General features: G+C 42.5%; 1 protein-coding gene across 18 annotated transcripts in view; it reads left to right on the top strand.

Annotated features, from left to right (window-relative positions):
- Window positions 1-24,232, top strand: part of MECOM (MDS1 and EVI1 complex locus) — a 744,249-nt gene extending 720,017 nt beyond the window's left edge. For 17 of the 18 annotated variants that reach the window (XM_053310486.1, XM_053310474.1, XM_053310472.1 and 14 more), the window contains 6 exons: window positions 2,208-2,285; window positions 8,478-8,647; window positions 9,607-9,736; window positions 15,857-16,093; window positions 19,893-20,079; window positions 22,457-24,232. In XM_053310486.1, coding sequence (XP_053166461.1) covers window positions 2,208-2,285; window positions 8,478-8,647; window positions 9,607-9,736; window positions 15,857-16,093; window positions 19,893-20,079; window positions 22,457-22,591 — 937 coding nt within the window. In that variant the 3' untranslated portion in view covers window positions 22,592-24,232. The remainder of the gene's footprint in view (window positions 1-2,207; window positions 2,286-8,477; window positions 8,648-9,606; window positions 9,737-15,856; window positions 16,094-19,892; window positions 20,080-22,456) is intronic. The other variant, XM_053310475.1, reaches the window with a different exon arrangement.
- The last annotated feature ends 2,945 nt before the right edge of the window (window positions 24,233-27,177 follow it).

The raw sequence follows: 27,177 nt of genomic DNA, 5'->3' as shown, positions 1-27,177 counted from the left end.
TTCTTCTTGCCAAAATGGCGGCAAAAAGTTTATAATCATTATTTAAAAGTGAGATTGGCATGTAGTTTTTGACTCGCGTTAAATCTTGATCCGGTTTTGGGATTACTGCAATATTAGCATACTTCCAAGACTCCAGCATAAACCCTCTTTGCAAAATGTCATTCATAGTCCATTGCAAAGGCTGTAGAATTTGATCTTTAAATGATTTATAGTACAAAGCTGATAGCCCATCAGGTCCTGGCGCCTTATTGGCCTTACTATGATTTATTGCTTCTGTTACTTCCATTATTGTTATTGGAGCATTCATAATTTCTATATGTTCCTTAGAAAGTTTTGGGATATTTTTGGTCTTAAGAAATTGTTCAATTTTTATATCTTTTACTATATTTCCTTTATATAGTTCTGAATAGTAGCTAAAGAATTCTCCTCTTATTTCCTTACCATCATAAGAAAGCCCATTTTTTGTAAGTATTTTGGATATGTAGTTATTTTTTTTCTCAGTTCTAATTTTCCAAGCCAACAACTTGCCTGGTTTATTTGCGAACTCAAATGACCTTTGCTTGACATATTTTAAGTTCCGTTCAACTTCATTTGATACTAACATAGAAAGTTGTTGTTGGAGCATTTTGATAGCTTGAGTAATCATCTTCTTATCCTTGGCCCATAATAATTCTCTTTCTTTTTTAGAAATCTGCATCAATAATGTCTCTTTTTTCAATCCTCTTTGCTTTTTAAAGTATGCATTTTGCTGTATAAAGAAACCTCTCATAGCCGCTTTTCCTGCATCCCAGACTATTTTGTTGTCCATTCCTTGGTTTAAATTCAGTTCAAAATAGTCCTTTAGCTTCTTTTTAGCTTTCTCCACAACATCTGATTTTTTCAGCAGATACTCATTCAATCTCCAGCGAAAGGAAACCGTTCCTTTCTTCTTCCATGTAAAACAAATTGGATTATGATCTGAAAAAGTTCTGGGCAAAATGTCCATTCTTTTTATACATGGCGTAATAGATTTTGATGTCCAGACCATATCTATCCTTGAATAAGATTGATATCTTTCAGAGAAGTCAGTGTATTCTTTTGCATTTGCATTCTTTTGCATTTGAATTTTTAATTCTCCACAAATCATAAAGATCCATATGTTCTGCTAAATCAAAAAACACTTTAGGAAGCTTGCCTTGTAGGTTCCTTTCAGGTATATCAGATTTTCTATCCAAAGATGTAGAGACAACACCATTAAAATCTCCCAATATAATCAAGTTAACATTCGATAACGCAGCCATCCTCTGTGCTAAATAATTATAAAATTCAACTTTCTTTTCATTAGGTGCATAAATTCCAATTATCACCATTTTAATTCCAGAAATTAAAATTTCCAAGGCTAGCAGCCTGCCTTCTTCATCTTTAAAAATCAACTTGGGTTCGAATTGTTGTTTAACATAAAATACTACCCCTCTTTTTTTTCTTATCAGAGGAAACAAATTCTTTTCCTAAAGCCTTATTAACCAAAAGTTTTCTATCTTGTTTTCTAATGTGTGTCTCCTGTAAACATACAATGTCCAAATTTTGTTTGTAACCATCTTTCCTTTGTGTAACAAAAACTTTATTCCTTTTTGTTTTGGTATTTAACCCATTAATGTTCCATGAAGCTATCCTGTAATCCATCTAATCTAATTAGAATTATGTGTTGGGGGGGTTGGCTTCTCGGAAGATAATTTTTTTTAATATTTTCACCAAAATTCTTGCGCTTTAAGGAGCTCTGTGAACCTATTCTTCTTGCCCTTGTAAAAAAAGGAGACTCCCTCATGTATTTCCCATCTAAAACGTATTCCACTAGCATTCAAAGCATCTGTCAAAAATTTGTAATCCTTATGTTTCCTTAAAATCCTGGATGGTATTTCTTTCAAAATTTTTACCTGCTGAGTTTCAATAGTGAGGTCTTTGGCAAAGTGAGCTTAAACAATCTGCTCAGTAATTGATTTTGAATTAAATTGAACCAGGCAATCCCTGGATAATTTGTTTCTTGTGGCAAATTCCGAATTTAAACGAAAAGCTGCATCAATCTTCACATCCATCTCTTCACCTGAAATTCCCAAAAGTGATGCAAGCTCCTCACATCCAAGATTAGTTTCAAATTAGGGTTAATGCCTGTGGTTTTTGTATACTACATAAAACAAAAGCTATCCTTATGAACCATTTTCTAATTACAGATACTGTGGCAAGATTTTCCCAAGATCTGCAAATCTAACCCGTCACTTGAGGACACACACTGGAGAACAGCCTTACAGGTACAGGATGAATGCATGTTTAAGGTGGCAAGCACGGGGTAGTTTTTAAACTTAAGGAATCAGTTTTGTTGCTGTTGATAGTCCATGCTGGAGTTGCTACAGCATTCTCTACCACCAAAAAACTTTTGGTGGTGAAAGGCTGCTATTTGAACCTCATGATAATGAAATGTGGTTTAGAATGAGCTATGTAAAAGATACTTGGTAAAGCTTGGTGATGAATGGGTGGAGAGACTTGGCCCAAAGGGGTTCTGCAGAACTTCTATATGATGCTCACAAGACCTGTCAAAGGCACAGGACTTAGGGATGTGCGAACCGGTTCGAATCCGAACCAGGGTGGTTCGGAGGTTTGGATTCGAACCGAACCAGCCATCAGGTTCGAGCTGCTGGTTCGAATTCAAACCGAACCAGGGGGTGGTTCGATTCAAACTGGTTTGGACTGGTTTGGACACCCAAAAATTGGTAGGATGGTAGCTGGCACCCAGGGGTACCTGTCACCCAAACCCCAAAGCAATCGGACACTCGTATGATTTTTTTATGAATTTTTGAAAATTATTTTTATTTTTTCCTCATAGGATATAATGGGACTCGAACCAGGCCATTATACCTTATTGTGGAGCACCCATGGGCGCCAACAACCACCCAAACCCTGAAGCAATAGGACAGTCCTACGATTTTTAATGAATATTTGAAATATTTTTAACTATTTTTCTCATAGAATATAATGGGACTCGAACCAGTCCATATCCCCTATTGTGGAGCACCTAGGAGCACAAAAGCGGGATGGGTGGTAGACAGACAGGGGTGCCTACCAGCCAAAAAACCACAAGGCAATTGGACACTCCTCTGATTATTGGTGAATTGTTAAAGTATTTTTGAATTCCTCATAGAGAATAATTAGGATTGCAGCAAATGTATAGCTTCATGTCGGAGGGAAAGGGGTGTCATAGAGTGGAGTGTGGTGGGTGGTAGTTCCTAGGGTTGGCAAGGAAGCTACCTGAATTTTTTGAAAGGAATTGGGCAAAGGGCTGATTTTTAAGTGATATTTGAAGTTTACGCGTCTTTAAGGTTTTTCTCCATAAAGAAGCATGGAGGTGTCAGCAAATGTATAGCTTCATGTTGGGGGCAAAGGAGTGGCCTAGGGCAGTGTGGGGTTGGTGGTAGTGCCAGGTAGGGGCAAGGAAGCTACCTGAATTTTTTCAAAGGATTTGGGCAGAGGGCTGATTTTTGGTGAATTGTTGAAGTTTACGCGTCCTTAAGGGTTTTCCTCATAAGCTATAATGGAGCTTTCAGCAGCCCCATAAGTGCACTTGGGGGTGCTGGGGTGGCCCAGAGCGAGTGGTGATGTAGTGCACATAGGGTGCCAACCACCCCCATGGGTTTCTAACCCATGGGGTACTTGGTTCTGTTGTTTCTGAGGTGTTCTGAGTGTGGATTCTATGATAGCAAATGAGATTTTCAATGAGACACCATGAATCCACTCACTCTCATTAAGAGGGAAATGCTTCCTACCTGTAACTTTCACTCCTCACCCCCGGCTCACATCTTATTGGCTCAGAAATGAGCTGAGGTATTTCCCAATAAACCTGGAACACAGCTCTGGTTATTTTTCCTATCCAATCCAAATGTACCTCCCCACCCCCAACCTCCCCAAACACCTTCCCTTTAAAGAGTTACCAGACTGGGACAGCAGACCAAGAACAGAAGATGAGCTTTCCCTTCCTGTTTTCTGATGTTCTGCTAGAGTTGCTTGTCAAAAAAGCCATGGTACCCTTGGAAAGTACATCAAACTCCACTTCTTAAGGGACATCAGAGGCTCCTTGCCCTGGCATACCAGCAGCATGGTGGAGAACGGAGGGAGGAGGAAAATATTTTTGAATAAGGATGTAGATTTCCATCTGCATTGCAGTATGGGTGGAATGATTATTCCTGAGCACTGTCTGGATGGCTTCTGGTACCTGGTTACATCTGCATCAGAACCAAATGCTTAATAGTGACATGAGCAACAGCTTATTTGTGGGATGAAAATTGTGGAAGCAATTTTATCTGTGATTTGATGTGTCTCTTTCCAATTGTGGTAAACAATTAATTATCCATAATTGTAGGAGTTTCAATTATTTGAAAACCGGCTTCTAAATCTTTTATTTCTTATTTTGCTATTTTGTGCTGAATTTGATTTCAATTTGTATTCATTCACATTGCAAAAGTGTTGTAAGGCATTTCATTTCCCACCTCATTTTACTTATTTGTAAAGCCTTTTTAATTTTAATTCCTTTTTAATTCCTATGAGCATGCATAGTTACTACTAATTTCCTCATCCTCAGTGGTTTTAACCCTTTTCCTCACAGATAACTTCAATTTATCTCCATGAGAGCCTTTAAGAATATAGCGCATGAGAATAATTCACATACTGAAATAAGAAAATAATTTTAATATTTCAAAATGAAATTCTCACTTAATGAAATCAATTTGGAAGGAACTCAGCTCATTTTCTAACAGAACAAACTCAAATTGGTACATTTTACGGCCTGCAAAGAAAGGAGAAAAAGCTCATTGTTTGGGATAAATTTCTTCCCCAGTCCTGAATTTATTTGGGAAGTGGGCTTGCATGTAATTTGATTCATGTTTTACAGGGTATCTTGAAACCTGTTATGCTCTTCCACCACATAACAGCCAGAAACAATTAGCAATGTAATGCATAATTTCTTCCCTTAATAATTGACTTAGCACACAATGTAACAGACATGTTTTGAAGTCCAGGAGACAGAGATGATCGGGGTGGGGAGGCAATGGTGATGAAGACAGTTGGCTAGCTGCCAGCCTGAGAATTTGGAATAGTTATAATATGTCTTAGTAATGGCTTAAAGGGCAATACAGTAAAGGCTTCAGGGACTTCAAATCACTGCAGAGTATGAAAACTGATGCCTCTGGTACCAGAGTGATAGACTAAACTACTCATGTTGGCGCAATATTAAAGGTTTGGATTGTTTATTGCTGGGTTTGGGAAGATAACTGAATTTCCTCCAGGATTAGCAATCGAGCAAACTAATTCCTCAAGAAAAGATTAAATCACAGTACAATTTGGAATAGGGAGAGAAGTGGCCAAACTTACCATTATCCATGGAGAAATTTCTATCTTATTAGAGCTTTAGAAGCAATTTGTTTCATGTAGTCCTTCTTTTCAAAAGTGTTTGATTGTACCTTATTGGCAACAGCATGAAATAACGGGCTTGTGCTTCACTGCAGCTCACACGCTACAAATTTTGGTGCATTACTTTTTAACATATGGGAATGGATTCTTCTAAGTCATGTGCTCAGTGCTCTGAAACACTGTGTTCATTCCTATGAGCAGACTTCAAGAGAGGAGGGCTATGATGGGCAATTGACTTGTGCTTCCTGTTCTATGCATTTCTCCACAAATCAGTCTTGTACATCTTCCCTAATGGGGAGATAAGCAAACTTCCCAGTAGGAGTCTGTATAAGATCAATTTTGAACACGGTGGGAGAACTATGGAGAGCAGGACGTATAAGTAAATTGTGCGTCTTGTTTCCTCGTTTGTCGCTACATCTAAATTGGCTTTTGGAAAGCCCAAACCTACCATTAGACGTGCATAAATTCCCACTGTTTCATGAGTAATATGCCACTGGTGTAGGAAAGAGACCAAAAATGAAATTTTCAGGACATTGTTCTGAGACATTAGTGATTTTGAATTTAAATTGCAGTGCACTTTTGAAAAAGGGAAGGGACGGGGACACTTGAATTGTAGAAGCCACTGTGTTTATTGTAGGTCAGATCCAAATAAAATACAAAAAAAAGATCCTGAAAACATTTCAGATAGAATTTTGTGAGTTTTCTTTTTAGAATAAATTTAACTGCATTTGGTGTTCATGTATTTAATTATCTTGTTTACACAGTCAGACAGGTGTTATTGACTGGTTTGTTTTATCCAGACATCGAGGCCTTCCCAAGGACCTGGGATGGCTGGATTTTATTGTCAATTGTTATAGATATCGTCGCAGAATATAGGCTGTTCCCAATAAAGCTGCTTTTTGTAATTGGCTGATGGTGATTTCTGTGATCCCTATGGTGTTGAGGTGCTCTTCAAGGTCTTTTGGAACTGCACCCAGGGCGCCAATTACCACTGGGATTATTTTGGTCTTTTTCTGCCACAGCCATTCAATTTCAATTTGTAGATCTTTGTATTTGGTGATTTTTTCTATTTATTTTTCTTCTATTGTGCTATCCCCTGATATTGCTATGTCGATTATTTTGACTTGTTTTTCTTTCTTCTCAACTACAGTTATATCTGGTGTGTTGTGTGGCAGATGTTTGTCTGTTTGTAGTTGGAAGTCCCATAATATTTTTACATCTTCATTTTCTTCCACTTTTTCAATTTTATGGTCCCACCAATTCTTGGCTACAGGTAGCTTGTATTTTTTGCAGATGTTCCAGTGTATCATCCCTTCTACCTTGTCATGCCTTTGTATGTAGTCAGTCTGTGCGATCTTTTTACAACAGATGATTAGGTGGTCCACAGTTTCATCTGCTTCTTTACAAAGGCGGCACTTGCTGTTTGTGGTGGATTTTTTGACTTTTGCTCTTATTGCATTTGTTCTTAGTGCCTGTTCTTGTGCAGCCAGTATTAAACCCTCTGTTTCTTTCTTCAAGTAACCATTCTTAAGCCATTGCCAGGTCTTGGTGATGTCTGATTTTCCACTTATATTGTGCAAATATTGACCATGCAGAGGCTTATTTTTCCATTATTATTATTATTATTATTATTATTATTATTATTATTATTATTACATTTATATCCCGCTCTTTCTCCAAGGAGCCCAGAGTGGTGTACTACATACTTGAGTTTCTCTTTCACAACAACCCTGTGAAGTAGGTTAGGATGAGAGAGAAGTGACTGGCCCAGAGTCACCCAGCTAGTATCATGGCTGAATGGGGATTTGAACTCGGGTCTCCCCGGTCCTAGTCCAGCACTCTAACCACTACACCACACTGGCTTTCTATAACTAGATTTCATTATCTATAATACTATATAACTAGATTTCATTAGCAGAACGTACTACAGTGAGAGTTGGTGGAATAAAATTAGTATATAAGGTTCTTAAAACCTTTTCAACAAATAAAATGGCTGATATCCAGACTAGTGCTGCACTGGTACAGCAGTGCCTTGCATCCACACGAATGCTGTGCTGTCACAAGAAGAAGAAGAGGCCATTTCCTACCATCTCTCCTTCCTTCTGAAGCCCTCTGTGTAGGGATATGCAGAACTGGTTTGATGTCAAGTTGGTTCGGTTCAAAGGCTTGAGGTTGGACCCAACCACCCCCTGTTTGGTCCGACCTTGAGCTGAACCCCCCTGACTGTTCGGGGGGCTCGCTTTTTTTAAGCTTTATTTTGACACTGTGGCCATTTAGTCTGTCACAACGCATGTGCAAATAGCCTCTCCGAGGCCTGGCATGTCCCAGGGCCTTGCCGAGGCCATTTGCGCATGCACAACAGCCATTTAAAAAAAAAAATTAAAATGGCCACCACACATGCGCAAATGGCCTCTGCAAGCCTAGCAGATGCCATTTGCGCATGCGTGGCAGTAGACAAAATGGCCGCCGCACCAAAATACGGAGTCCGATTGGGCCAAAACAAGTAGCCAAACGGACCATGGCGGTGATGACCGAGGCCGGCGGGGGGAGGGGTAACCTTTGCAGGGCCCCCCGCAGCCTAGAGGAAGCTCTCCAAAGGGGCCAAAGGTTGAAAAAAAATTCACGACCCTCCCCCCTGGACCGGACTGGGTGGGGTGGTGTTCAAAGGGGTGCCGGACAGAACTGGTGCAATCTGAAAATATGTTCCTGAGGGTTATGCAGCACTGGCCAAGCACCATCAAAAGGCTCATGCCTGACCCTGGAAGCCTAGTAAAAAAAGATGGCAACTTCTCAAGAAGTACTCCAAGTTGCTTCACCATCACACTGTGATTCTGAATGTTAGCCAATGGGGATTGGATCAAATGCATATTTTCATCCCTTAAAAATAACCTTTTTAAGAGAGAGAGAGAGAAAGAGAGAGTTGCATTGCATTTTGGTGTTGCGATTTGATTGACCACTTCTTTTGTGTGATTAAGAGGAATGTTGCCAATTTTCATTCTAGTTATATTTAATGTACTACTTTCATGTCTGTTATTTGTTTTCAGATGCAAATACTGTGACAGGTCATTTAGCATATCATCTAACCTGCAGAGACATGTTCGTAACATTCACAATAAGGAGAAGCCCTTCAAATGTCACTTATGTGACAGGTGCTTTGGCCAACAAACTAACTTAGACAGACACCTAAAAAAACACGAGAATGGTAACATGTCTGGTAGGTAACCATCTTTCCTTTGTGTAACAAAACATTCAATGCTACTTCACTTGCTAGTGCTATTTTTGCAAAACTTATGCGTTACTTTGTCTTTTTAGCTCTATTCACACACTACATTGTAAGTACATACAGGTCCTGACAACCGCGGTTTCGTGTAACCACGGTCGGGCAGTGGAGATCCAACCATTAAATACATGGTTTTTAAAAGAGTTAAAATCTGCAATTCCTAGTTGGCTGGAAATGACTTCCGAGGTTATTTCCGGCTGGCATTTTGTAGTTCTTTCTGCTGAGGGAGATATTTCCCCATAATTTTTTGTGGAAAATCAGCAAAAGTCAGGGTTGGGAGGGGGCATTGCTGGACAGCTGGAGACCTGGAGAGCACAGTATGGCATTTCATTTCTCTGATTTATGCCTTTTATATCCTTTTTTAGCCTCCAGGAACCTAGGCCCCCATTTCCTATTGCCTCAATGGCTCATTATTCATGGCTCCATTATCCACGGTAGTACTCGAGAACAGAGCCCCTGCAGATAACGAGGTCCACCTGTACAGACATCTGTACATGTTTTGTGGATGATGGTACATGGGAAGAGTTTTAATCATGGGAAGAGTTTTCCATGGGAAAAGCCTTGGTGTAACAAATACAGCCCAAAGACTTCCCTCCCCTCCCCTCCTTACAGTCTGAATTTTTGTAGAACCATTTGTTGCATAAGAATAGCTGAAGTACAGTTTATCCATCACATTCAGTTTTGTTAGAAAACCAATGAGTGTGGTGACTTCTACACACAGAGAATATTGCTGAATTTAGATAATTTCCCTATGGAAAGTACTTTGAACCTTATAATGAACACACTCTGAAGGAACCTGCACCCACATGCAGATAACCTTAGATAAATAAATTTATTGATTGATACATACAAATAGCCATGATCAAAGAACAAACTTTTGCCTTTTTGTAAAGGTACTGCTACATCTTCACCTCACTCAGAACTCGAAAGCACAGGGGCTATCTTAGATGATAAAGAGGATTCATACTTCACAGAAATTCGGAATTTCATTGGGAATAGCAACCACAACAATTCAGAAGAACGGTAAGTTTTGACTTCTTTCTGCTGCTTGACTTAATTAGTTGTAGTTTCTTTATTGTGTAAAGAGACTTTCTCTCCAAGTCTCCTAAAGGCAGTGATGATATACAGAGCAAGGATACACTGGTGCAACAAGAGAGCAGCCTAACAGCCTAATTGTAAACCACCCAAAGACGAAAGTTTGGGGTGGTATACAAATTTGATAAATAAATAATAAATAAAAATAACAGAACTTCCCAACTAACTACACCAGTGTAGTGGGGAAGCAGCAATATTTCATGCCCTTCCCTTCCCCATGAAACCCTCTGAGTCACCCAAAAATATGTCCCCGGTGGCTGTACAACCTTCAGGGACATATTTTCAGTTGGCACAGAGGGCTTTCTGGGGAAGGGGAATTTGCTGCACCTTAGGTAAGCATTTGGCAACAAGGAGGACGATGGATCCCTTGAGGCTTGACAGATCAGGGATGCCGCTCAGCCCTTCTTCTCTGCAAAGCGACATCCTTCCGTATGGCTGTGCAGCATCGGAGAGGTGTCGTCAGTACCAGAGACCTGACCTTAGGTCGGCGTGGATGGGTGGCGCCCACTTTAGAGCGATGGAGCCACCTGGAGCCAAGGTGCTAATGCCACTGTCCCTAGGCCAAGGCGGCCACTCCGTGGCCAGCCTTATAGGAACCGCACTGTAGTGGGTGGAGCGCCAATCCCAGCTGAGTGCCATGTTGGCACACAAAGAATTATGTCTCAATAAACATGGCCAATTTCACCAAAGAATCATGCGTCCGTGTCTCCTTGGGTCTGGGTGCAAAGAGACTTTCTCTCTAAGTCTCCTAAAGGCAGTGATGATATACAGAGCAAGGATACACTGGTGCAACAAGAGAGCAGCCTAACAGCCTAATTGTAAACCACCCAGAGACGAAAGTTTGGGGTGGTATACAAATTTGAAAAATAAATAATAAATAAAAATAACAGAACTTCCCAACTAACTACACCAGTGTAGTGGGGAAGCAGCAATACTTCATGCCCTTCCCTTCCCCATGAAACCCTCTGAGTCACCCAAAAATATGTCCCTGGCGGCTGCACAACCTTCAGGGACATATTTTCAGTTGGCACAAAGGGCTTTCTGGGGAAGGGGAATTTGCTGATTCCCCGCTGCACTGGTATAGTTAGTTGAGAAGTTCTGTTGGGCTGCTCTTTCAGTGCACTGTATGTCAGCCACTAGGATTTAAATGCAAATGTATACATTCTGTTGATTACAAATTCTTTTGGCTTAATTGCACCAAACTTTCTTTGAATTGTGTCCATTACATATAAGAAATACAGGTTTGCATTTCCATCCCGAAGCCAACAGTTATATTTCATCGTCCTCTATTTTACAGTGTTCAAATAAGCTGAGCAATTTACACTTAAGCCTTCTACAGTGTTTTCTGCACTCTCAAAGTAATGTACTCAGGTGGCATATTTACAAAACCTTTTTAAAAACACAGTCTGCCTGGCTCTCCAGATAACTAGCACATTAAAACGCGCTGATGTGAATACAGGTCAAAGCTATGAATGAATGAACTGAATGAATAAATTTATTATAGTCAGTGACCAGCAATAATAAAAAAAAGTAAAATAAAATTAAAGTAAAATAAAATTAAAAAACAGGACTGGGTAATAGAGTATCAAAACATATACATACATCAATTACAATTAATCAGATGCTCTCATCTCAGTTTGCATGCTGCGGCACATAATCTTGCTACCCCAGAATAGCAAGATTATCTGCCGCAGATCATCTTGCTACCAGTATACAGACCAGTAATTGCTGTATACTGGTCTGCCAGAAGACTGGAAGTATAATACTCTTCTGATTGTCCTGGCATGTTTTTTATAAGTGGTTCAATCCAGGCAATGTGAATGTCCCTATAATATAAAGAGTATAAATGCACATGTGAGATGGACTCGATATTGCCCAAACCGCATGGACATAGCCAGTTCCTGAGCAATATTCTTTATTAAATTCATCTTTTAGTTCATGGACAGAGAACAGAAGTGAATCCCTATCAGGGTGAGATATGGATTGCCCCCAGCTGTTCCCAGATTATATTCTGGGAAATAACAGCTGGTAAGGATTAACTCCAAATGAAGTTCAGTATAATTGTTCAACACCAATGTAATACTAGCTACATCCAGTTCAGCCTGCAATTTGTTGCTGTTAAACAGCTACAGTTACCACCTGTGTATACTGCATAGACCTACTGCTCTTGTCTCGTCAGACTGTAAATAAATTCAGTAATCCAAGAACCTTCAGTTTAAGAAGAGTTATTATCTCATAATGCATGGGAGGAGGCAATGGTAAACCCCTCCTAAATTCTATCAAAGAAAACCACAGGGCTCTGTGGGCACCAGGAGTCGAAATTGACTTGACAGCATACTTTACATTTTAAAATGCTTTACATTTTCATTCGTGTTCTAAAAAGAATAGAAATTGCAAGTTAAGGTACTCATCTTAACTTCCATGCCATATAAGCTGTAAAGACTTTGTACAGTCTGGTATATGATAGTGGCTTTAAAAAGGAGGCTCCATGTGCCCACACTTTGCCTTGATCGGAAATGCATCAGGCAGAAATTCATCAGGGGCATCTCTAGGGAGTGATTAGGGAAACTGCACCTGTTCAATGTCTGCCTGGATGTACCCCTCCCCAGCCTGATGTCCAACTGAAAGACCAAGGCAAAATGTGGGTGCATGAAGCTTAATTTCTAAAGCCATCATCATATACCAAACTGTACAAAGTCTTTACAGCTTATATGGTGCGGAAGTTAAGATGGGTAAACTTTCAATTTCCATTATTTTTAGAGCACAAATAAAAATGTAAAGCATCTTAACTCTCATCTTAAGATGAAGGTTTTTGGATTTCTGAATTTCCAGGTGTTTTAAAAACTGATAAGACGCTATGGGGAAGAGCTTACCCAAACCACAAGGTAGAACTTCCTGCTGTTGAACACCCAAAACTTTGTAAAACCTTAAAGTCACACTCCCCCGCTCTTGAAAAAACACAATTAAATGAAATTAGTGGGTTCAGTAATAGTGACAGTGTGAACTCACTCCATAATTATTCAGCACTGAATAAGGACACAACAAGAAGCAGGTAATTTGTGTTCACTTTAATTCTGTAATTCATTTTTTTCTTTTTGTTAAAACACACACACACACACACACACCCCAGTGATCATTCAGAATAACAAATGCTTTAACAACCATGCCCAAAACGACAGATTCTCTTCCCAGAAATTTCCTATAAACCTCACAGTTCTCCTGCTTGATTTAATTTCCTTCAGGATGGTGTCAAAGGAAGCCCAGCCCAGTTTTGCCTCTGCATGAGAACCACCAGGAGCCATGTGGCTCCTGGCGGCAAACCCGTCTCCGGAGCCTGCCTTCAGAACGAGGTTAAGGGAGCAAGGTTCCCTTAACTTCGTTTTTCTGATCATCTGCCAGCAGCTGGGAGACTGTGTGGCTCCTGGCAGGCATTGGGGGGATCCCCATAATGGTGCATTCTGGGAGTTCCAGGGGCCGGGGCAATGTGTCCCAGCTCCCAACCCTCTGTGATGCCCAATCAGGATCGTCTGTGGGGAATAAGGATCAACTGCAGGGAGGTAAGCGTTTCAAGGCCTCCCCACAACTTGTCCTCAAGCCCTTTCTCACCAATCATGAGAAAGGGCTCATTATCTGTGGTGAAAACACATTGCTAACACTTTGAAACCTCTTTTCAGGAGTTAAAACCTAAACTGCTGCATCTCAGCCATTTTGCAATGGATATGCACCAAATCTGCAGGAGTGGTGTCTCCTGTCCCCTAGTTGATGTGTGCTCGCTTCCAGCGGGATTGAGTGGATACTCATGACTTCATAAGCATTAGAATGTTCAGAAATTATAATGGCAGTATGTTGAAAATACGCCTCATCTGAACTATACTGGCACGACTGTGCCAGTATAATCTACAGTTCAGGACCATTTGTGTCTCTTTTTTCCTTTGGATCTGCAGCAACAGAACATGATTGTCCATGACACAGACTGTCCACGAATTGCAACCTTCCATGCCATTGTGTAGGCTTGCATGGCATCATCCCCTCACTTTCACTGATTTGAATTCTACTTTCAAGGGGGAAATTGCATTTTGTTTGTGACTTTTTTCAGGTTTCTTACTAATGTTTATGTTGGGGTCAAAACTAGTAGGCTTATATTCATGAACACAGCTAATTACATGTTCTTGCTTGATTGTCATGGATTAGTTTTTTTCACATCTGGTCTCAACATGTCCTCAAATAAGAAGTCTATAAGATGAAAAGGTTGATGGGTCATCCAGTGTTTCCTTTCAAAATTCAGCACTTTAGACTACTTTTGATGGGTATTTCATACTTGGCAAATTACCACATATGAAGAAATGTAATTAGCAAATCTGTTTTCTTAATCATGTGGCTTTCATTACTTTGGTTTCAATCCAAATCCTTTTCACTTCAAACAGTCTTCATCTAGCATAGTATGCAATGTGGCAGTCCCTTGTTTGTGACCCATAATTTCTTGTAACTATCCAAGTAGTACTATCTGGGCACCCTGAGAGAAGATGCCAAAAATACCAACCAGTGAGATGATCACTTTTCTCAAGATCACTGCAAAATTAGTTTTCTTCATGCTATTTCCAAGCTTATTTTCTTTATGTTAAATATATTCTGTACTCATTAATAATTGGTGGTGGTTGTTTTTCATTCCCCTCCAGCAATATACTACTACCAGCTTTTCAACAAAGGTTCTCAGAGCAAGATAGATAGATAGGATGATAAAAATGGTTCCCTGTCTCAAAAGGGCTCAGAATCTAAAAAGAAATATACAGTAGACACCAGCAACAATCACTGAAGGGATGCTGTGCTGAGGTTGGATAGGTCCAGTTGCCCTCTCCCTGCTAAATATAAGAGAATCTCCACTTTAAAAGTTTGCTCAGTTAGCAGGGGTCAAGATGAAGGAATATAGACATGTTGACCAATATAAGCACAAGCTTTTTAAAATGACCCAAAGATAATGGTTTGTGGATGCAATGATTACATCCATGAGTTACATGATTTAGAACATGATGGGATAGTTTTTAGTGTGGTTTCATTTTATCTAGCTTACTAGACAATTTATTGGAAAATTGAAAAGCAATAAGATGAGAAATGAAATTTCCTTGTACTAAGAAAGGGTTAATTTGGCTCTAGGGAATGGGTTGGTTAGGCCTGACAACTTCTGATGAATTAGAATATTTTGTTAGATATTTTGAGTTAAAATGTTATAATAATAAGGGACACTAATCAAAACTTAATGTCCACTAAAAGTTATAAATTTTTCATCATTCTTCGTGTGTGGTACCAAACATACTATAAACCATGTCAGCAATTCACATGACTATGAAGCCATTTTATCTTCCAAACAACCCTGTGGAATAAATTACCCTCTCCTAAGAAGAAGGTTATACTTTGTGGGCAGTTAGGAGTTTCTGTGTATGGCAAAGAGTGTGGTAGCAGGCAGCTGACAATGGCCAACATCCAGACTAAGGCTGCACATGCACAGTTATGTCGCACCAGCCAGATGCACTAAGTCAGGAGCTTCCATTCTCAACCAGAGTTGCACTGGCACCAACATGTTTGCGCGGTGGCATGCCTCCTGCGTGAAACCCCTTCCTCATATGTTTAGCAAGGCATTTTGCCCAACAGCACAGCTTCAGACATCCCCATGACTTCGCACAACTACATGATGTTCTTGCCCTTTGCTGTGTAAGTAAGTGCAGTGTTATTCTGGGTGTTAGCTAGGACCAGTATAATTTTCCCCCTAAGTCAATGATGAATATGTTGGGAATACTACTCCCAAGAATAATACAATGTAGTAACCTAAAACCTAGGTATCTATCAGGCTTGAACTGAATTTCAAAACAGTACTGGCAGTTTAATGAACGGGATGGAATAGTATTCCTTTTAATTATGAAAGTATTAGGAGCCATGGGATTGTCAATGCAAAACACAGTACAGAAAATAAGGCTCTCTGAAAGAGCTGCCTCTGTTTCTGCAGCAGCCCATCTGATTATGTGTTGACTGATATTTATTTATATAATTTTAAAGAATGAATGGAAGCCACTTTAAGGATGAAAAGACTTTGGTGGTGAGCCAAAATTCGGACTTGTTGGAGGATGAAGAAGCAGAAGATGAAGTAATGATGGATGAAGAAGATGAAGAAAGTGAGATAACAGAGAAGCCGATTAAAGAATCTGTGGTGAGCAACGTATGTGAAGAGGCCACTGAGGGTGACTATGAAGAAGCAAATGCTTTGGAAATGAATTGCAAGTCTTCTCCTGGCAGGTGAGTTCTTGTTGCAGTGGTATAGTCAACAGTACAGAAAAACAGAACGCATACTCCAATACATTCAGGCACTCAGACAGCACTGCGTATGGATAGAGAAACGTTGCACTGAAACATCAAGCCTATTCATGACATTACAGCACAATACTATAGTTACTCTTTCCCCACCTCTAGTCCACTGTGTCATCTTAATGCCACAAAGTGGCCAGAGGATCTAGCACAGAGCCAGCTCCTTTCCTGCTCCTCTCTATTCCTGCCCCCTTGGTCCATCCCTTACTTTATTCTTTTGACTATACAATCACAGCTGTACCTTCAGCTCAAGCCCAGGTGGTCATTTTTAAGGGCTTGGAGACGGTGGAGAAAGTACTATAGATCCTAGACGATTGATCAGTCATCAGATATACTATCTCATCTCTTGGAATCCAGAAAATTAACAGGAAAGGAAAGACGTGGCATGAAACGATGACCTATTTGCAGCCACAAATTGAGCATGTAAGAGGAAGGGTGGAAGTCGTACCTCTGATGCAAGTCCCTTAGGATTACATAGCTGTGAGTTGAGGATAAGGTTAGGTAGGGTGCAGGGTGCCACACAGCCAGAGTTTGATGGTTGGTCAAAGCTCTGCAAGGAGCTTTAGGCTCATTGTTAGGCTCATTCCTGGAACTTGTACAGCCTAGGTAAAGCTAACCAGCAATAAACAACGGGGCTATTCTCACGGGCAGGCAAAACCAGGCTAAGGAAGCCCAGCCCAGTTTTTCCGGTGTGTGAGAACCGCCGGGAGCCCTGTAACTCCTGGGAACGGCATGGCAGCAAACCCACCTCCAAAGCCCGCTTGCAAAATGAGGTTAAGGGAGCAAGCACTTCCTTACCCTCATATTTTCAATTGTCTGCCAGCCCCAGTTGCTTGCAGCAGGGGCTGGGAGACTAGAGGGCTCACTGCCGACACTGGGGGATGCCCATAATGCACTTTGCACTTGCGTGGTGCATTATGGGACTTCCGAGGGCCTCCTGGCCCCAGTCCTTCCTGCTGCTGGCAGCGGAGGAGGATCGTCTGAGTGCACGATCCGCACACCCAGCAAAGTAGAATGGATAGTCTGTGGGGGAGGTAAGCTTTTGGAGGCTTCCTCCCAGGGCTGTCCCTAGCGGGGTGTGGGGCTGGGGGCAAATCAGCATGTGCGCCCCCCCCCTTAACATTTCAAATGAATAAATAATATACATCTTACGTAAAACCAAGACTCAAATATACACAGTTTAACACATTTGCATTCCAAACTTGAATCCCAAAATTCAAGTTGTAAAGCAAAGCACTATGCCACCATCCATCCAAATTCTCCGCAGAATGCTCACTGCTCCTCCATTTCAAAGGAAGAAAATAAACAATCTGCTTCTGACACAGTATTTTTTATCCTACACTTCTATCCCGCATCCCACTCTTCCTCCAAGGAACACAGAGCAGTGTACATGGTCACTTACGTTTATCTTCACAGCCACCCTGTGAGGTAGGCGAGGCTGAGAGATCCATGACTGGCCCAGCATCACCCAGTGGGTTTCACGGCTGGATGGGGATGGAGCTCAGGTCTCCCAGTCCTAGGCCAGCACTCTAACCACTACACTACACTACACTGGCTCCTGCTCCTGCTCCTTCCCCCCTAGCCCTTCTTCAATCCATCCCGGTTTTGCCTCACCTCTGAAAGTTTACTGCAACTTAACAGCACCACCAGCACCTCCTACCTTGCTTCAACCCAAGGTGGTGCAGTATTTTTAACACGTGGGTTCCTGCGGGCACAAAGAGCGACTGAACTCACAAGAATGTAATAACATCACATTACGTACATTAGTAAGAAAACAAGTGTATTTATGCAAATATGCATTGGTAGAAACATTTCAACACACAACATTTCCCCACCCACATATTTCTTTACTTACTCCCCCTTCTGTCTCTAAAGGATCCAATATTTAAGAAACTGAATCTGCAAGAATGTAAAGATGTAAACCTCCCCCAAACCCCAGGCAGTCGGGGGAGGACGGACATATTGGGATTTTTGTTGCTTTATAATGCACCTTGGGGGCTGGGTGGGAAAGAGGACCTACCATTCAGAAGAGCAGGCAAGAAGCTGGAGCTGCTTTGCTTTTCTCTTGCAGGGTTGCAGTAAGTGTGGCTGAACAAAAGATTACTCCCTTGCCTCTCTCCCTCTCTCTCCCTTGGCATAGTTGAGTGCTTGGATAGATGGCACCCCCCCCCTTCTTCCAGCTTCCCTCGTGCTTTTACTTTTTTTAAGAGTTCAGGAGTTTAGCAAGCATGGAGCAGACACTCACACGTAGAACAAAACATACACAGACAGGCCTGGTCACCACGAGGGTGCTCCATTCTCTACACGGCCCCCCCCCGCCCCGCCGATGAAACTCTTCCCCTTCCCCCTTTGCCTCTGGAATGAGAGACTGCTTGCAAGCAGCATGTCCATTGCCACACTTTTGAAAGTGACCTCCCCCCCGCACAACCATACTCCTCAGTTCCTCGCAGCAGCAACACCAGCAAGTGTATCAAATTGCCCCCCTACACACACTCACGCGCACACACCGCATGCGCGTGCACAAATACACACACACACACACACGGGTTCTTGAGGGCAGAAACAGCAACCAACTCACAAGAAAGCAAGAACGTAACACCGCCGGCTTCCTTAGTGCTGCCCGGCCGTTTCCCCTCCCCTCCTAGCTCGCTCATTTTTTCTCAACTTGACCAGCCCCAGTACATCATAGCAGGCAGTGCGCGAGGCTGCTTGCCTGCTGCCGAGCGAGCAGAAAGGCAGTCTGCTCACTGCCCCTCCCCCCCAGTACATCCTCTGCCGTGATGGGTGCCACGCGAAGCTGCCTGGGCTGAATGAACGGAGAGGCAGGCTGTTCGCCGCTCGCTCGGAGTCCCCTGCTCCTAATACATCATGGTGAGGCAGTGGCGGGGGTGCAAGTGCTTCCGAGTGAGCACCGAGAGGCATGCTGCTCACCGCTCACTTGGAGCCCCCTTCCACCCAGACGGTACACGCTGTGCCTGTGGCTGCGGCGCCGTGCGTGGTGGTGAGGCTGCCTGGGTGAAGCGAGTGGAGAAGCAGGCTCGCCACTTGCTTGGAGCCTCCACCCCCGACCTAATGACGCCTCCGCACGAGGCTAACTGCTGCTGCTGACTGAGAGGAGAGGCAGGCCCGCCGCTCGCTTGGACACTGTTGGTGTGTGCCATGGGGCGCAACTGCTGCTGCCCCCATGGGGCCTGTCCAGGTGCGGGGCCTCAGGGCTAGAGCCCCAGTCGCCCCACCCTAAGGACGGGCTTGCTTCTTCCCCTCGCCCCTTGGAGCCCTTTCTCATGATCGTGAGAAAGGGTCCCTAGTCTCCATAGACAATCAGCAGGAAGAGTAGATTTACCTAAGGACTTTCACACATGGGCAGTGACAAACGCAATAGAAGCTTCATCTTCAAGATTTTAGCTAATGCTTTGTTTCCAGGATGACCATCTTATGGCTGCTAATGATTATTTGTAGACTTGTGAGAAGGTTTTTAATACAGAAAAACTTGTGCAGTTGAGGAGATTTCAAATGGGTGTGATCCAGAGAAAGTTAGCCATCAAAGCGACACATGCTTAAGAGATTAAGTCCCATTAATTTCAAAAAGATGCATGCCTAACATACTCTGGATTTTGCCCAATGTCTGTTATTGATATCAGAAAGGACCAAAGTGCTTCAGTTACAATAATAAGCAATGATGATCTTTTTTCAAACCCATTCCATATACTCATCTTTGAACTTTCCATAGGTTTAAGGAGGATGAGTTTAATAAAGCTGGACTTTCTGCTCTGGACCATATAAGGCACTTCACGGATAGCCTCAAAGTGAGGAAAATTGAAGAAAGCCAGTTCAGTGAAGCTGAATTGGCAGCATTCAGCACCTCTCATCTGCCAGAAGACTTAAAGCAACCATTGTATCGCAAGTCCAAATCCCAGGTAAAATCTGTACTTCCCTTGAAAAATGCAATAGACAGCAGCTAACAATATGCAAGATTTGAGCTGAAGATCGGGGGATACATTCCCTAAAACAAACGAACAAATTAGGACCTCACATTCAGAATCCAAATCTCTCCTCAATCTGGACTTTTGGTCTTTATTGTGGCTCATGTTAGACAGCACCAGCTGATTAAAGCAGTAACAGACATTGAAGCGATCCTCACGATCGCTCCAGGGAGCTACCCTTTTTTGTGGGGAGGAAGCCCGAAAGTGCTTACCTCCCTGCAGACGATCGTTGCCTCTCCCTGGGCGGCCAGAGCAGCTGCTCACACGATTACCGGCTCCATTATGGAGCCGGTTGGGTTGGTGAGGATCAGGGGCCACTCAGGCCCCAGAAGTCCCAGAATGCCCTGCACAAGTGCACAGGGCATTCTGGGGAGTCCCCACCCCAATGCCAGGAGGCTTGTTGTAGCCTCCTGGTCGTGGGGTCTCTTTGTGAGATGCCCCGGAGCCGTGCCATGGCGACTCACGATCAGGGAAATGAGGTTAGTGGAGCAGTAGCTCCGCTAACCTCATGCTAGGGGAGGGGGAATTAGGTGGCCACGCAGCTCCTGGTGCTGCACACAACTGTGAAAAACTGGGCTGGCCTCCCTTAGCCTGGTTTTCCGCAGTTGTGAGAACAGCCTCATTAAGTAGCTCCAAGGGTTAGCTGAAGTAGCTCTCCGGGCATTTGCACTTGCTTCTCCCTCCCTTCTCTTCCAGACAATACTGCAAAGCTGACTGGCTGATGGAATGGTCATTTTAAAAATCTCTCTCTCTCTTTGAGTGTTCAAAGCTGCTTTCTCTCCTATTAATTTTTCTCCAGTTTCTTTTCCTACAAAGCAGCCTTTCTTGCTCCTCTCCTCTCCTGTAGCAAAATTCTCAAGAATTTGGATGGGGGGTGGATATGTTAAAATTTCTTAAACTGTCTATATACATTTTTGTACAAAGTGCTATTTTGTGAGTCCTCCTGCCTCTCCAAGCCACAATTTTGTAACTGACTCTCCCTCCCCAAGCTGCAAAAAATTAGTTTCCAAAAGCTTTAGGTCTGCCCACCCCTGGACTATAGGCTAGTGCAGGCATAACTGTGGTTTAGATCAGTGTTCCCCTGAACAATCCCCAAGCAAAAGCCATTGCAGCTGGGGATTCTGGGAGTTGTAGTCAGCAACATCTGGGAATCCCTGTTCAAGTGAACACTGGTTTAGATACCAGGAATAGGACCCATTGGGTTGCACGCTCTCCCTTCCCTGCCCCTCCCTCCTCTGGCACAAATTTCCCGAGGCCACCTTAATGGTGGTTACTTGTTACATTAGCACCAACATTAACTGGGTCTAATGCAAACTAGGGTTCACGCAAAATCAAGGTTGATTAAGAGGGCCCTTGTAATCTAGCTTAATGAAACACCTCTTTAGGAAAAAGGATAAGGAGAGGGTAAGTGGCTAGCACTGGAGTGCAGAGAATATCAGTGATGATGTGAAGAAATGAAGGAGCATGGAGGGAGGGGGACTCGCAGCTTTGGCAAAATAGTTGCTGTTTTTCTCAGCTGAGTGGCTAGCTGGGGACCTGCCCACTTCCCAGTAGGGGAGCCACAGAATTCAAAATGCCTCTGCCCAGGAGCAAGCCTTCTTTTGCTGCTGCCTCCACCTCTGTGTGACTGCCTTTCCTCTGTTCTCAGGCACTAGTGCAACTGAGTGAATAAAGGCAGCAACTTTCTGGAGCAGCTTATAGAGGAGCCTGTGGGAAGATAGAAGACAGGAAGGTCCATGAAAATCTGGGCATATGTGTGGAGCTTTGTATGCAGCTCTGTGGCTCCTGCCTTATATTGGAGAGCAAAAAATAAAAGTACATCCAAGACGGGGGCTGAGTTCACGAGTTTGATAAGCACTGTTTACACCTTGAAGTCATGAGGTTTCATCGTGGGAAACATGGGTTAGAGTTGCCATGCCCCCCGGAATTCCGGGTTTCACCCAGATTTTAAGCATCTCACCCAGATTGCTTAGCCCACCCAGATTCACCCTGATTTCAGGTTTCATAAGCTCTAGCTCTTGTAGAAGTGGACTTATGGAGCAAAGCATGCAGTCACTATCAAAAATTAATAATTTGCTCAAAAATTATTTCCAAGCCAATTTACATAATATGCAAATTAGGCACCCAGATTTGGAAAGCCAGAATATGGCAACGCTAGTTGGTGGTACCTAAGCAGGGCGAGTTCTAAAATTTCCAAATGGAGCCAAACATATACACTCCATTGAACAAATAGATTCTCCTCAGATGTGGATCCAGAAACAATTGCTAAAGATCTAATATTGAACTCTTTGTCTTTCTTCTTGCACTGTAGGCCTACGCGATGATGCTTTCTCTCTCTGACAAGGACTCCCTCCACTCTGCACCCCACAATCCCTCCAACATGTGGCACAGTATGGCAAGAGCTGCCGCAGAATCAAGTGCCATCCAGTCTCTTAGTCATGTATGACACCACCAAATGAAACTGGATTGGGACCAAGTCCACAGACTAGCAACATGGCTCTTTTCTAGAAGACTATTTAAAAGACTGCAGAGCAGAATGCCTTAGAAATCTGATGCGTCACATTTAAAGTCAGGTGACCTTAAACTGAATGATTCGAAAGAAAGAAAGAAACTATTTATTCTCAATATTTTGTTTTGCACACCGAAGGCAGCTGCTGACATTTCAAGGATCAATGTGACTTCCAGAATACATGGATCAAATAGACCTTGATGGGGAAAATGTGTCTTCCACTCCACCAGCCTGTGGAGGGACTAATAGGTTAAGACTTGTATTCACACACACACACACTCCATTAAACTAAAAGAGAATTGTCTTTTTTATTTTTATTTTTTCTTCTTCTTTTGTTTTGTAGAATAATTGGAGGCAGGATTAGGAACAGTTGCCTTTCTGTAGAAAACCTGTTCATTTCTGTTTTATGCATTTGAAACCATCAAAGGAAGACAAAGCAATTCCCTTGTATGTACACCAGCCATTAGCCTAGAACCTAACGACAAGGAAGATCTTGCCCTCTAACCTTTGCCTTCTGAACTGCATTGAAAATGAAATAAAAACTAGAGAACCACATGAGACATTAAATGTAAGACGTCTGTGTATATTGTAAAAATGTTTTGTTTTTTTTAAATGGGGAAGTTCAGCAGTCCAAGGAAGTGTGTCTTTCAGCATATTACTTGCAAAAGACTACAGTCAACTGTCATACCACTATAGTTCAATGTTTCCCTGATCAATGTAATGACATTTTAATTTTAGACAATCATGTCACTGTTTATTTTGTTTGTTTTGTTGTTGGTGTTCATTTGTTGTTTTTGATTTTTTCTTTCTTTCTCCTTTGGTGTTGCGTGTACCATGTATTTATTTGTTGGCAAACAATTGTTTGTGGATTAAGAAAAAAAGCACTCTTGCTAAATGTAGCACTGTTCTTATGAAATGAATAGCACTGTTCCAGACCCCCTGCATCATTTTTCAGAGCACCCATGGACTTCAAAAGGGAAAAAAGGGAGGCGAACTGATATGTGTATATGGGTGTGCAAACAGTGTCTGAAGGAAAAAAATAATCTTACATTCCTTTTACTCTCTCTCTCTTTCCTTTTAATGAAACTAAATAATGAATAGAGGTGATTTAGAGATTTTTTTTTTTTGTAATACAGCAAAATGATTCAAATGTATAAAGCATTCTAATTTTTTCTTCATGAAAGCATGATTCTTCTGATTAAAAAAAAAGAAAAAGAAAACTGTACCCAATATTTTATGCCGGTTGTCTGCGAGCTTGTGTGATGTTATGTTCATGTTAATCCTATTTGTAAAATGAAGTGTTCCAAACTTATGTTTAAAAAGGAAAAAAGAAAAAAAACCCAAAATAAAGAATGAACTGTATTCAGTTATTTTGGGGGGCAGGGGAGGGAGGGGGCGGGTATTTTGCCCTTTCAGTGAGGGAACAGATTTTATTTTCCTTTTGTTTATTATCTCATTTTGAAATAACCAGCAAGTTGAGGTACTTTCTTTAAATGCTTTGTACAATGTAACTGTTATGCATTTCAGTACATTACTATGGGAGGATCAAATTAAAAAAAAAATAAAGGATTACAAAAATGAAGGGATCATCTTCACTGGCTCCCCCCCCCCCCCCGCTTCTGCTGTGGGATAGATTAGCCAATTAGCTTCATTGTTCAACAACATTTCCTCCTGTGAAATATCCCTGGCTAGCATAAGTAACAACATAACAAACAGGCAAAAGCAAATTCCCAGCCATATTGCCCCAATATCACTCCATTCTGGGGCTATCAGCATTCACTCAACATCCACAAGTGCTAGATGTTATATTTGTTTCAGTGTCCTGCAACATGAAGAGCATCTTGATATACAGTTTCAGTTGTTTTGGCAAACAGGCATCACACAAAATCTCCCCTAGACTGGCCCTTTATTGGGCTTCTATAAAACCAGTGTATGTAAAAAAACAAAAACCACTCTACCCCAAACAAGATAATGCTAAACTGAAGCCCCCATTTTTTGTGAAGCTACCTACCTACCGAATTCTCTTTCTCAAGAATTATCTCGCTGGATTAGACTGAGGATGTGATCCAGTCCAGGGCTACTCAACTGAGGCCCTCCAGCTGTTTTTGGACTGCACCAAAAACATCCCCAGCCACAGGGGCCAATAGTCTGAGGTGATGGGAGCTGTAGACCAATATATGCAGGAAGACCAATGTTGACTAGCCCTGATCTAGTCGATCATCCTGTTCCATCAGGAACCACTCATATGTCCCTAAAAGCTTACAAGTGAGTCGTGTTGATAAGCATCTACTTTTATATGTCCCCAAATCTGGATGTCATAAGCAGCCTGCCTCTGAATGTGGAAGGTCCATTTCGTCAACACAAATAAATCTATCCTCCACAAACTGATCCAATCTTTTTAAAAAGCTATCTTTGCAAACATATGACCTGTGCAGAGCCTATATTTTTGTCCTGGCCTTACTGCCAAATAAGTCCAATGCATCTCTAGACCAAGATTGACAGAGGGTTTGAGTGGAAAGTGTTGCTCTACCACCAGGGGTGGAGTGAGGCCAGAGGTGGCCAGGGTCCAGCCCACCGCATGACCCCGTTTGCAAGCAAAGCTACGCTCCCTGTGTCTGATGTCAGGTGCGGGGGGGGGCACGAGGCATGGCCCCTGAGGGGCGTCAGCCTGGGTTCTTTGAACCCTTTTGCTCAATGGTGGCTCTGCCCCTGCCTACACAGGTTATTTTAGATTTTTTACCATTTCCCTTTCTGGATGCAGCTCCTCACTCTGCCTTGAATCCTGGAAGATTTCCCAAACCATCAGAAGCAGCTTTGGGGGACATGACTGGTTGCAGTGGGAAGTGGGTACATAGTGTTCCATGGATGACCCCTTTTGATCCCAGCTGTAGTATTATCTGTGAATGAGAAAATTGGGGAGTTTCACATTATAGGCAAAGTTCCAAGTGCATGAATTCGGCTTGTCTTTATCTAGGGCAGTATTTCCCAACCAGTCAAGGCACACCTAGACTACCACCTTCCTCAACTAGTGTACCCCCCCCCCTTTTTTTTTTTTTGCTGTGGCAGCAAAACTGCTGCACTATTTTTATGTATTTGGACACCTCAACTCCAAACATGGGGTTTAAATGCAACACATTTGATACTAACTCACTCTTTTATGCACCAGGAAGGAAGCACACATGAATCGGGGCACACTGGCTCTGTTTATTCCGACTGGGCAGGTGGATGGTGATTTGAAAATGGGGGATATGTCATCTGCCCTTGTCATGGTCAGAACACTTCCTCCTGAGGTTTAGTTTCAGGGACTACATCACTTTGCGAGGGTAGGGGACCTATTAAAATGGTCCGCCCCTGGAGACTGATGGACTCCAATGGATTCCTGAGGGCTCTGGGAGATTTTCCAGCTGATATGGCAGGCACTCCTGTCAAAGCTCTAGCTGCTCTCTGGTATGGAGAGATAGCTCGGGTGGTTGACACAATTGCTCCCAAGTACCCTCTCCCGCAAAGCAGAGCCCGTGCAGCATCTTGGTATACACCTGAGCTGAGGGCGATGACAGCTGGAATGTACTGTAAGTGGAGGAAAACTTGGGGTGAGTTTTCTCTAACTCATTATTAGAGCTCATTATTGAGCCTATTCTGTGGCAGTGATGGAACAGAAGAAATGTTTTTGGTGGGGTCCACCATAGCATCTTATCAGTGTCATCCAGCGGGGCTTTTCCAGGTGGTGAGGGGCCTCTTGAAATCTGGCTCTGGGCAAGATGTATTAGAACTCTTGGTAGCATGCTGTGACACATTTGCATAGCACTTTGAGGGTAAAGTTGCTTGCATTCACCATGAGTTGGACTCTACAGTTGATGCAGTGTCATTGGGAGAGGTGTCCAGAGTACCACCTGATACAGTTTTGCTGGAAGACTTTCAACTATTGGTACCCAAGGATGCGGACAAGGTGTTCAGTCATGTTTGGCCAACCACATGCATGCCTGACCCTTGGCCTTCATGGCTTATTAAATCTAGTAGGGAGGGAATTTTTATCTGGGTCCAGCAGGTTCTAAATGCCTCATTGAGAGAGGGCGTGGTCCCAGTTCTCTTGAAGGAAGCTATTATTTGGCCACTCCTAAAGAAACCTAGTCTGGACACAGAGGATGTAAACAACTATTGGCCTGCAGCCACTATTCCCTTCTAGGCCAAGGTGTGTGAGTGTGTAGCGGCTGACCAGCTCCAGACACTCACGGAGGAAATTGATTGTCTGTACCTGAGAGAGCACCTTTCTCTACAAGATCCCCACCACTCATTGAGATCACCAGGAAGGGGCCATCAGGTGCCACAAGTTCATCTGTTGTTGCCCCTAGGTTGTGGAACATGCTCCCCCCCAGATATGAGAAGATTAAGATGCTCCTGAACGCCTCCATGGAAGATAAAGAACTATCTTTTTATCCTGGCTTTTAATGACATTTAGTTTTTAATTGCAATTTTAATCTGCTTTTAATTGGTTGTTTTTTTAAAAAGGATTTTAGTGTATACCA

Source organism: Hemicordylus capensis, chromosome 3 (assembly GCF_027244095.1).
Source record: "Hemicordylus capensis ecotype Gifberg chromosome 3, rHemCap1.1.pri, whole genome shotgun sequence".
NCBI lineage: Eukaryota > Metazoa > Chordata > Lepidosauria > Squamata > Cordylidae > Hemicordylus > Hemicordylus capensis.
The sequence above is the reverse complement of the archived record's forward strand: the minus strand, read 5'-3'. Positions and strand labels throughout refer to the sequence as shown.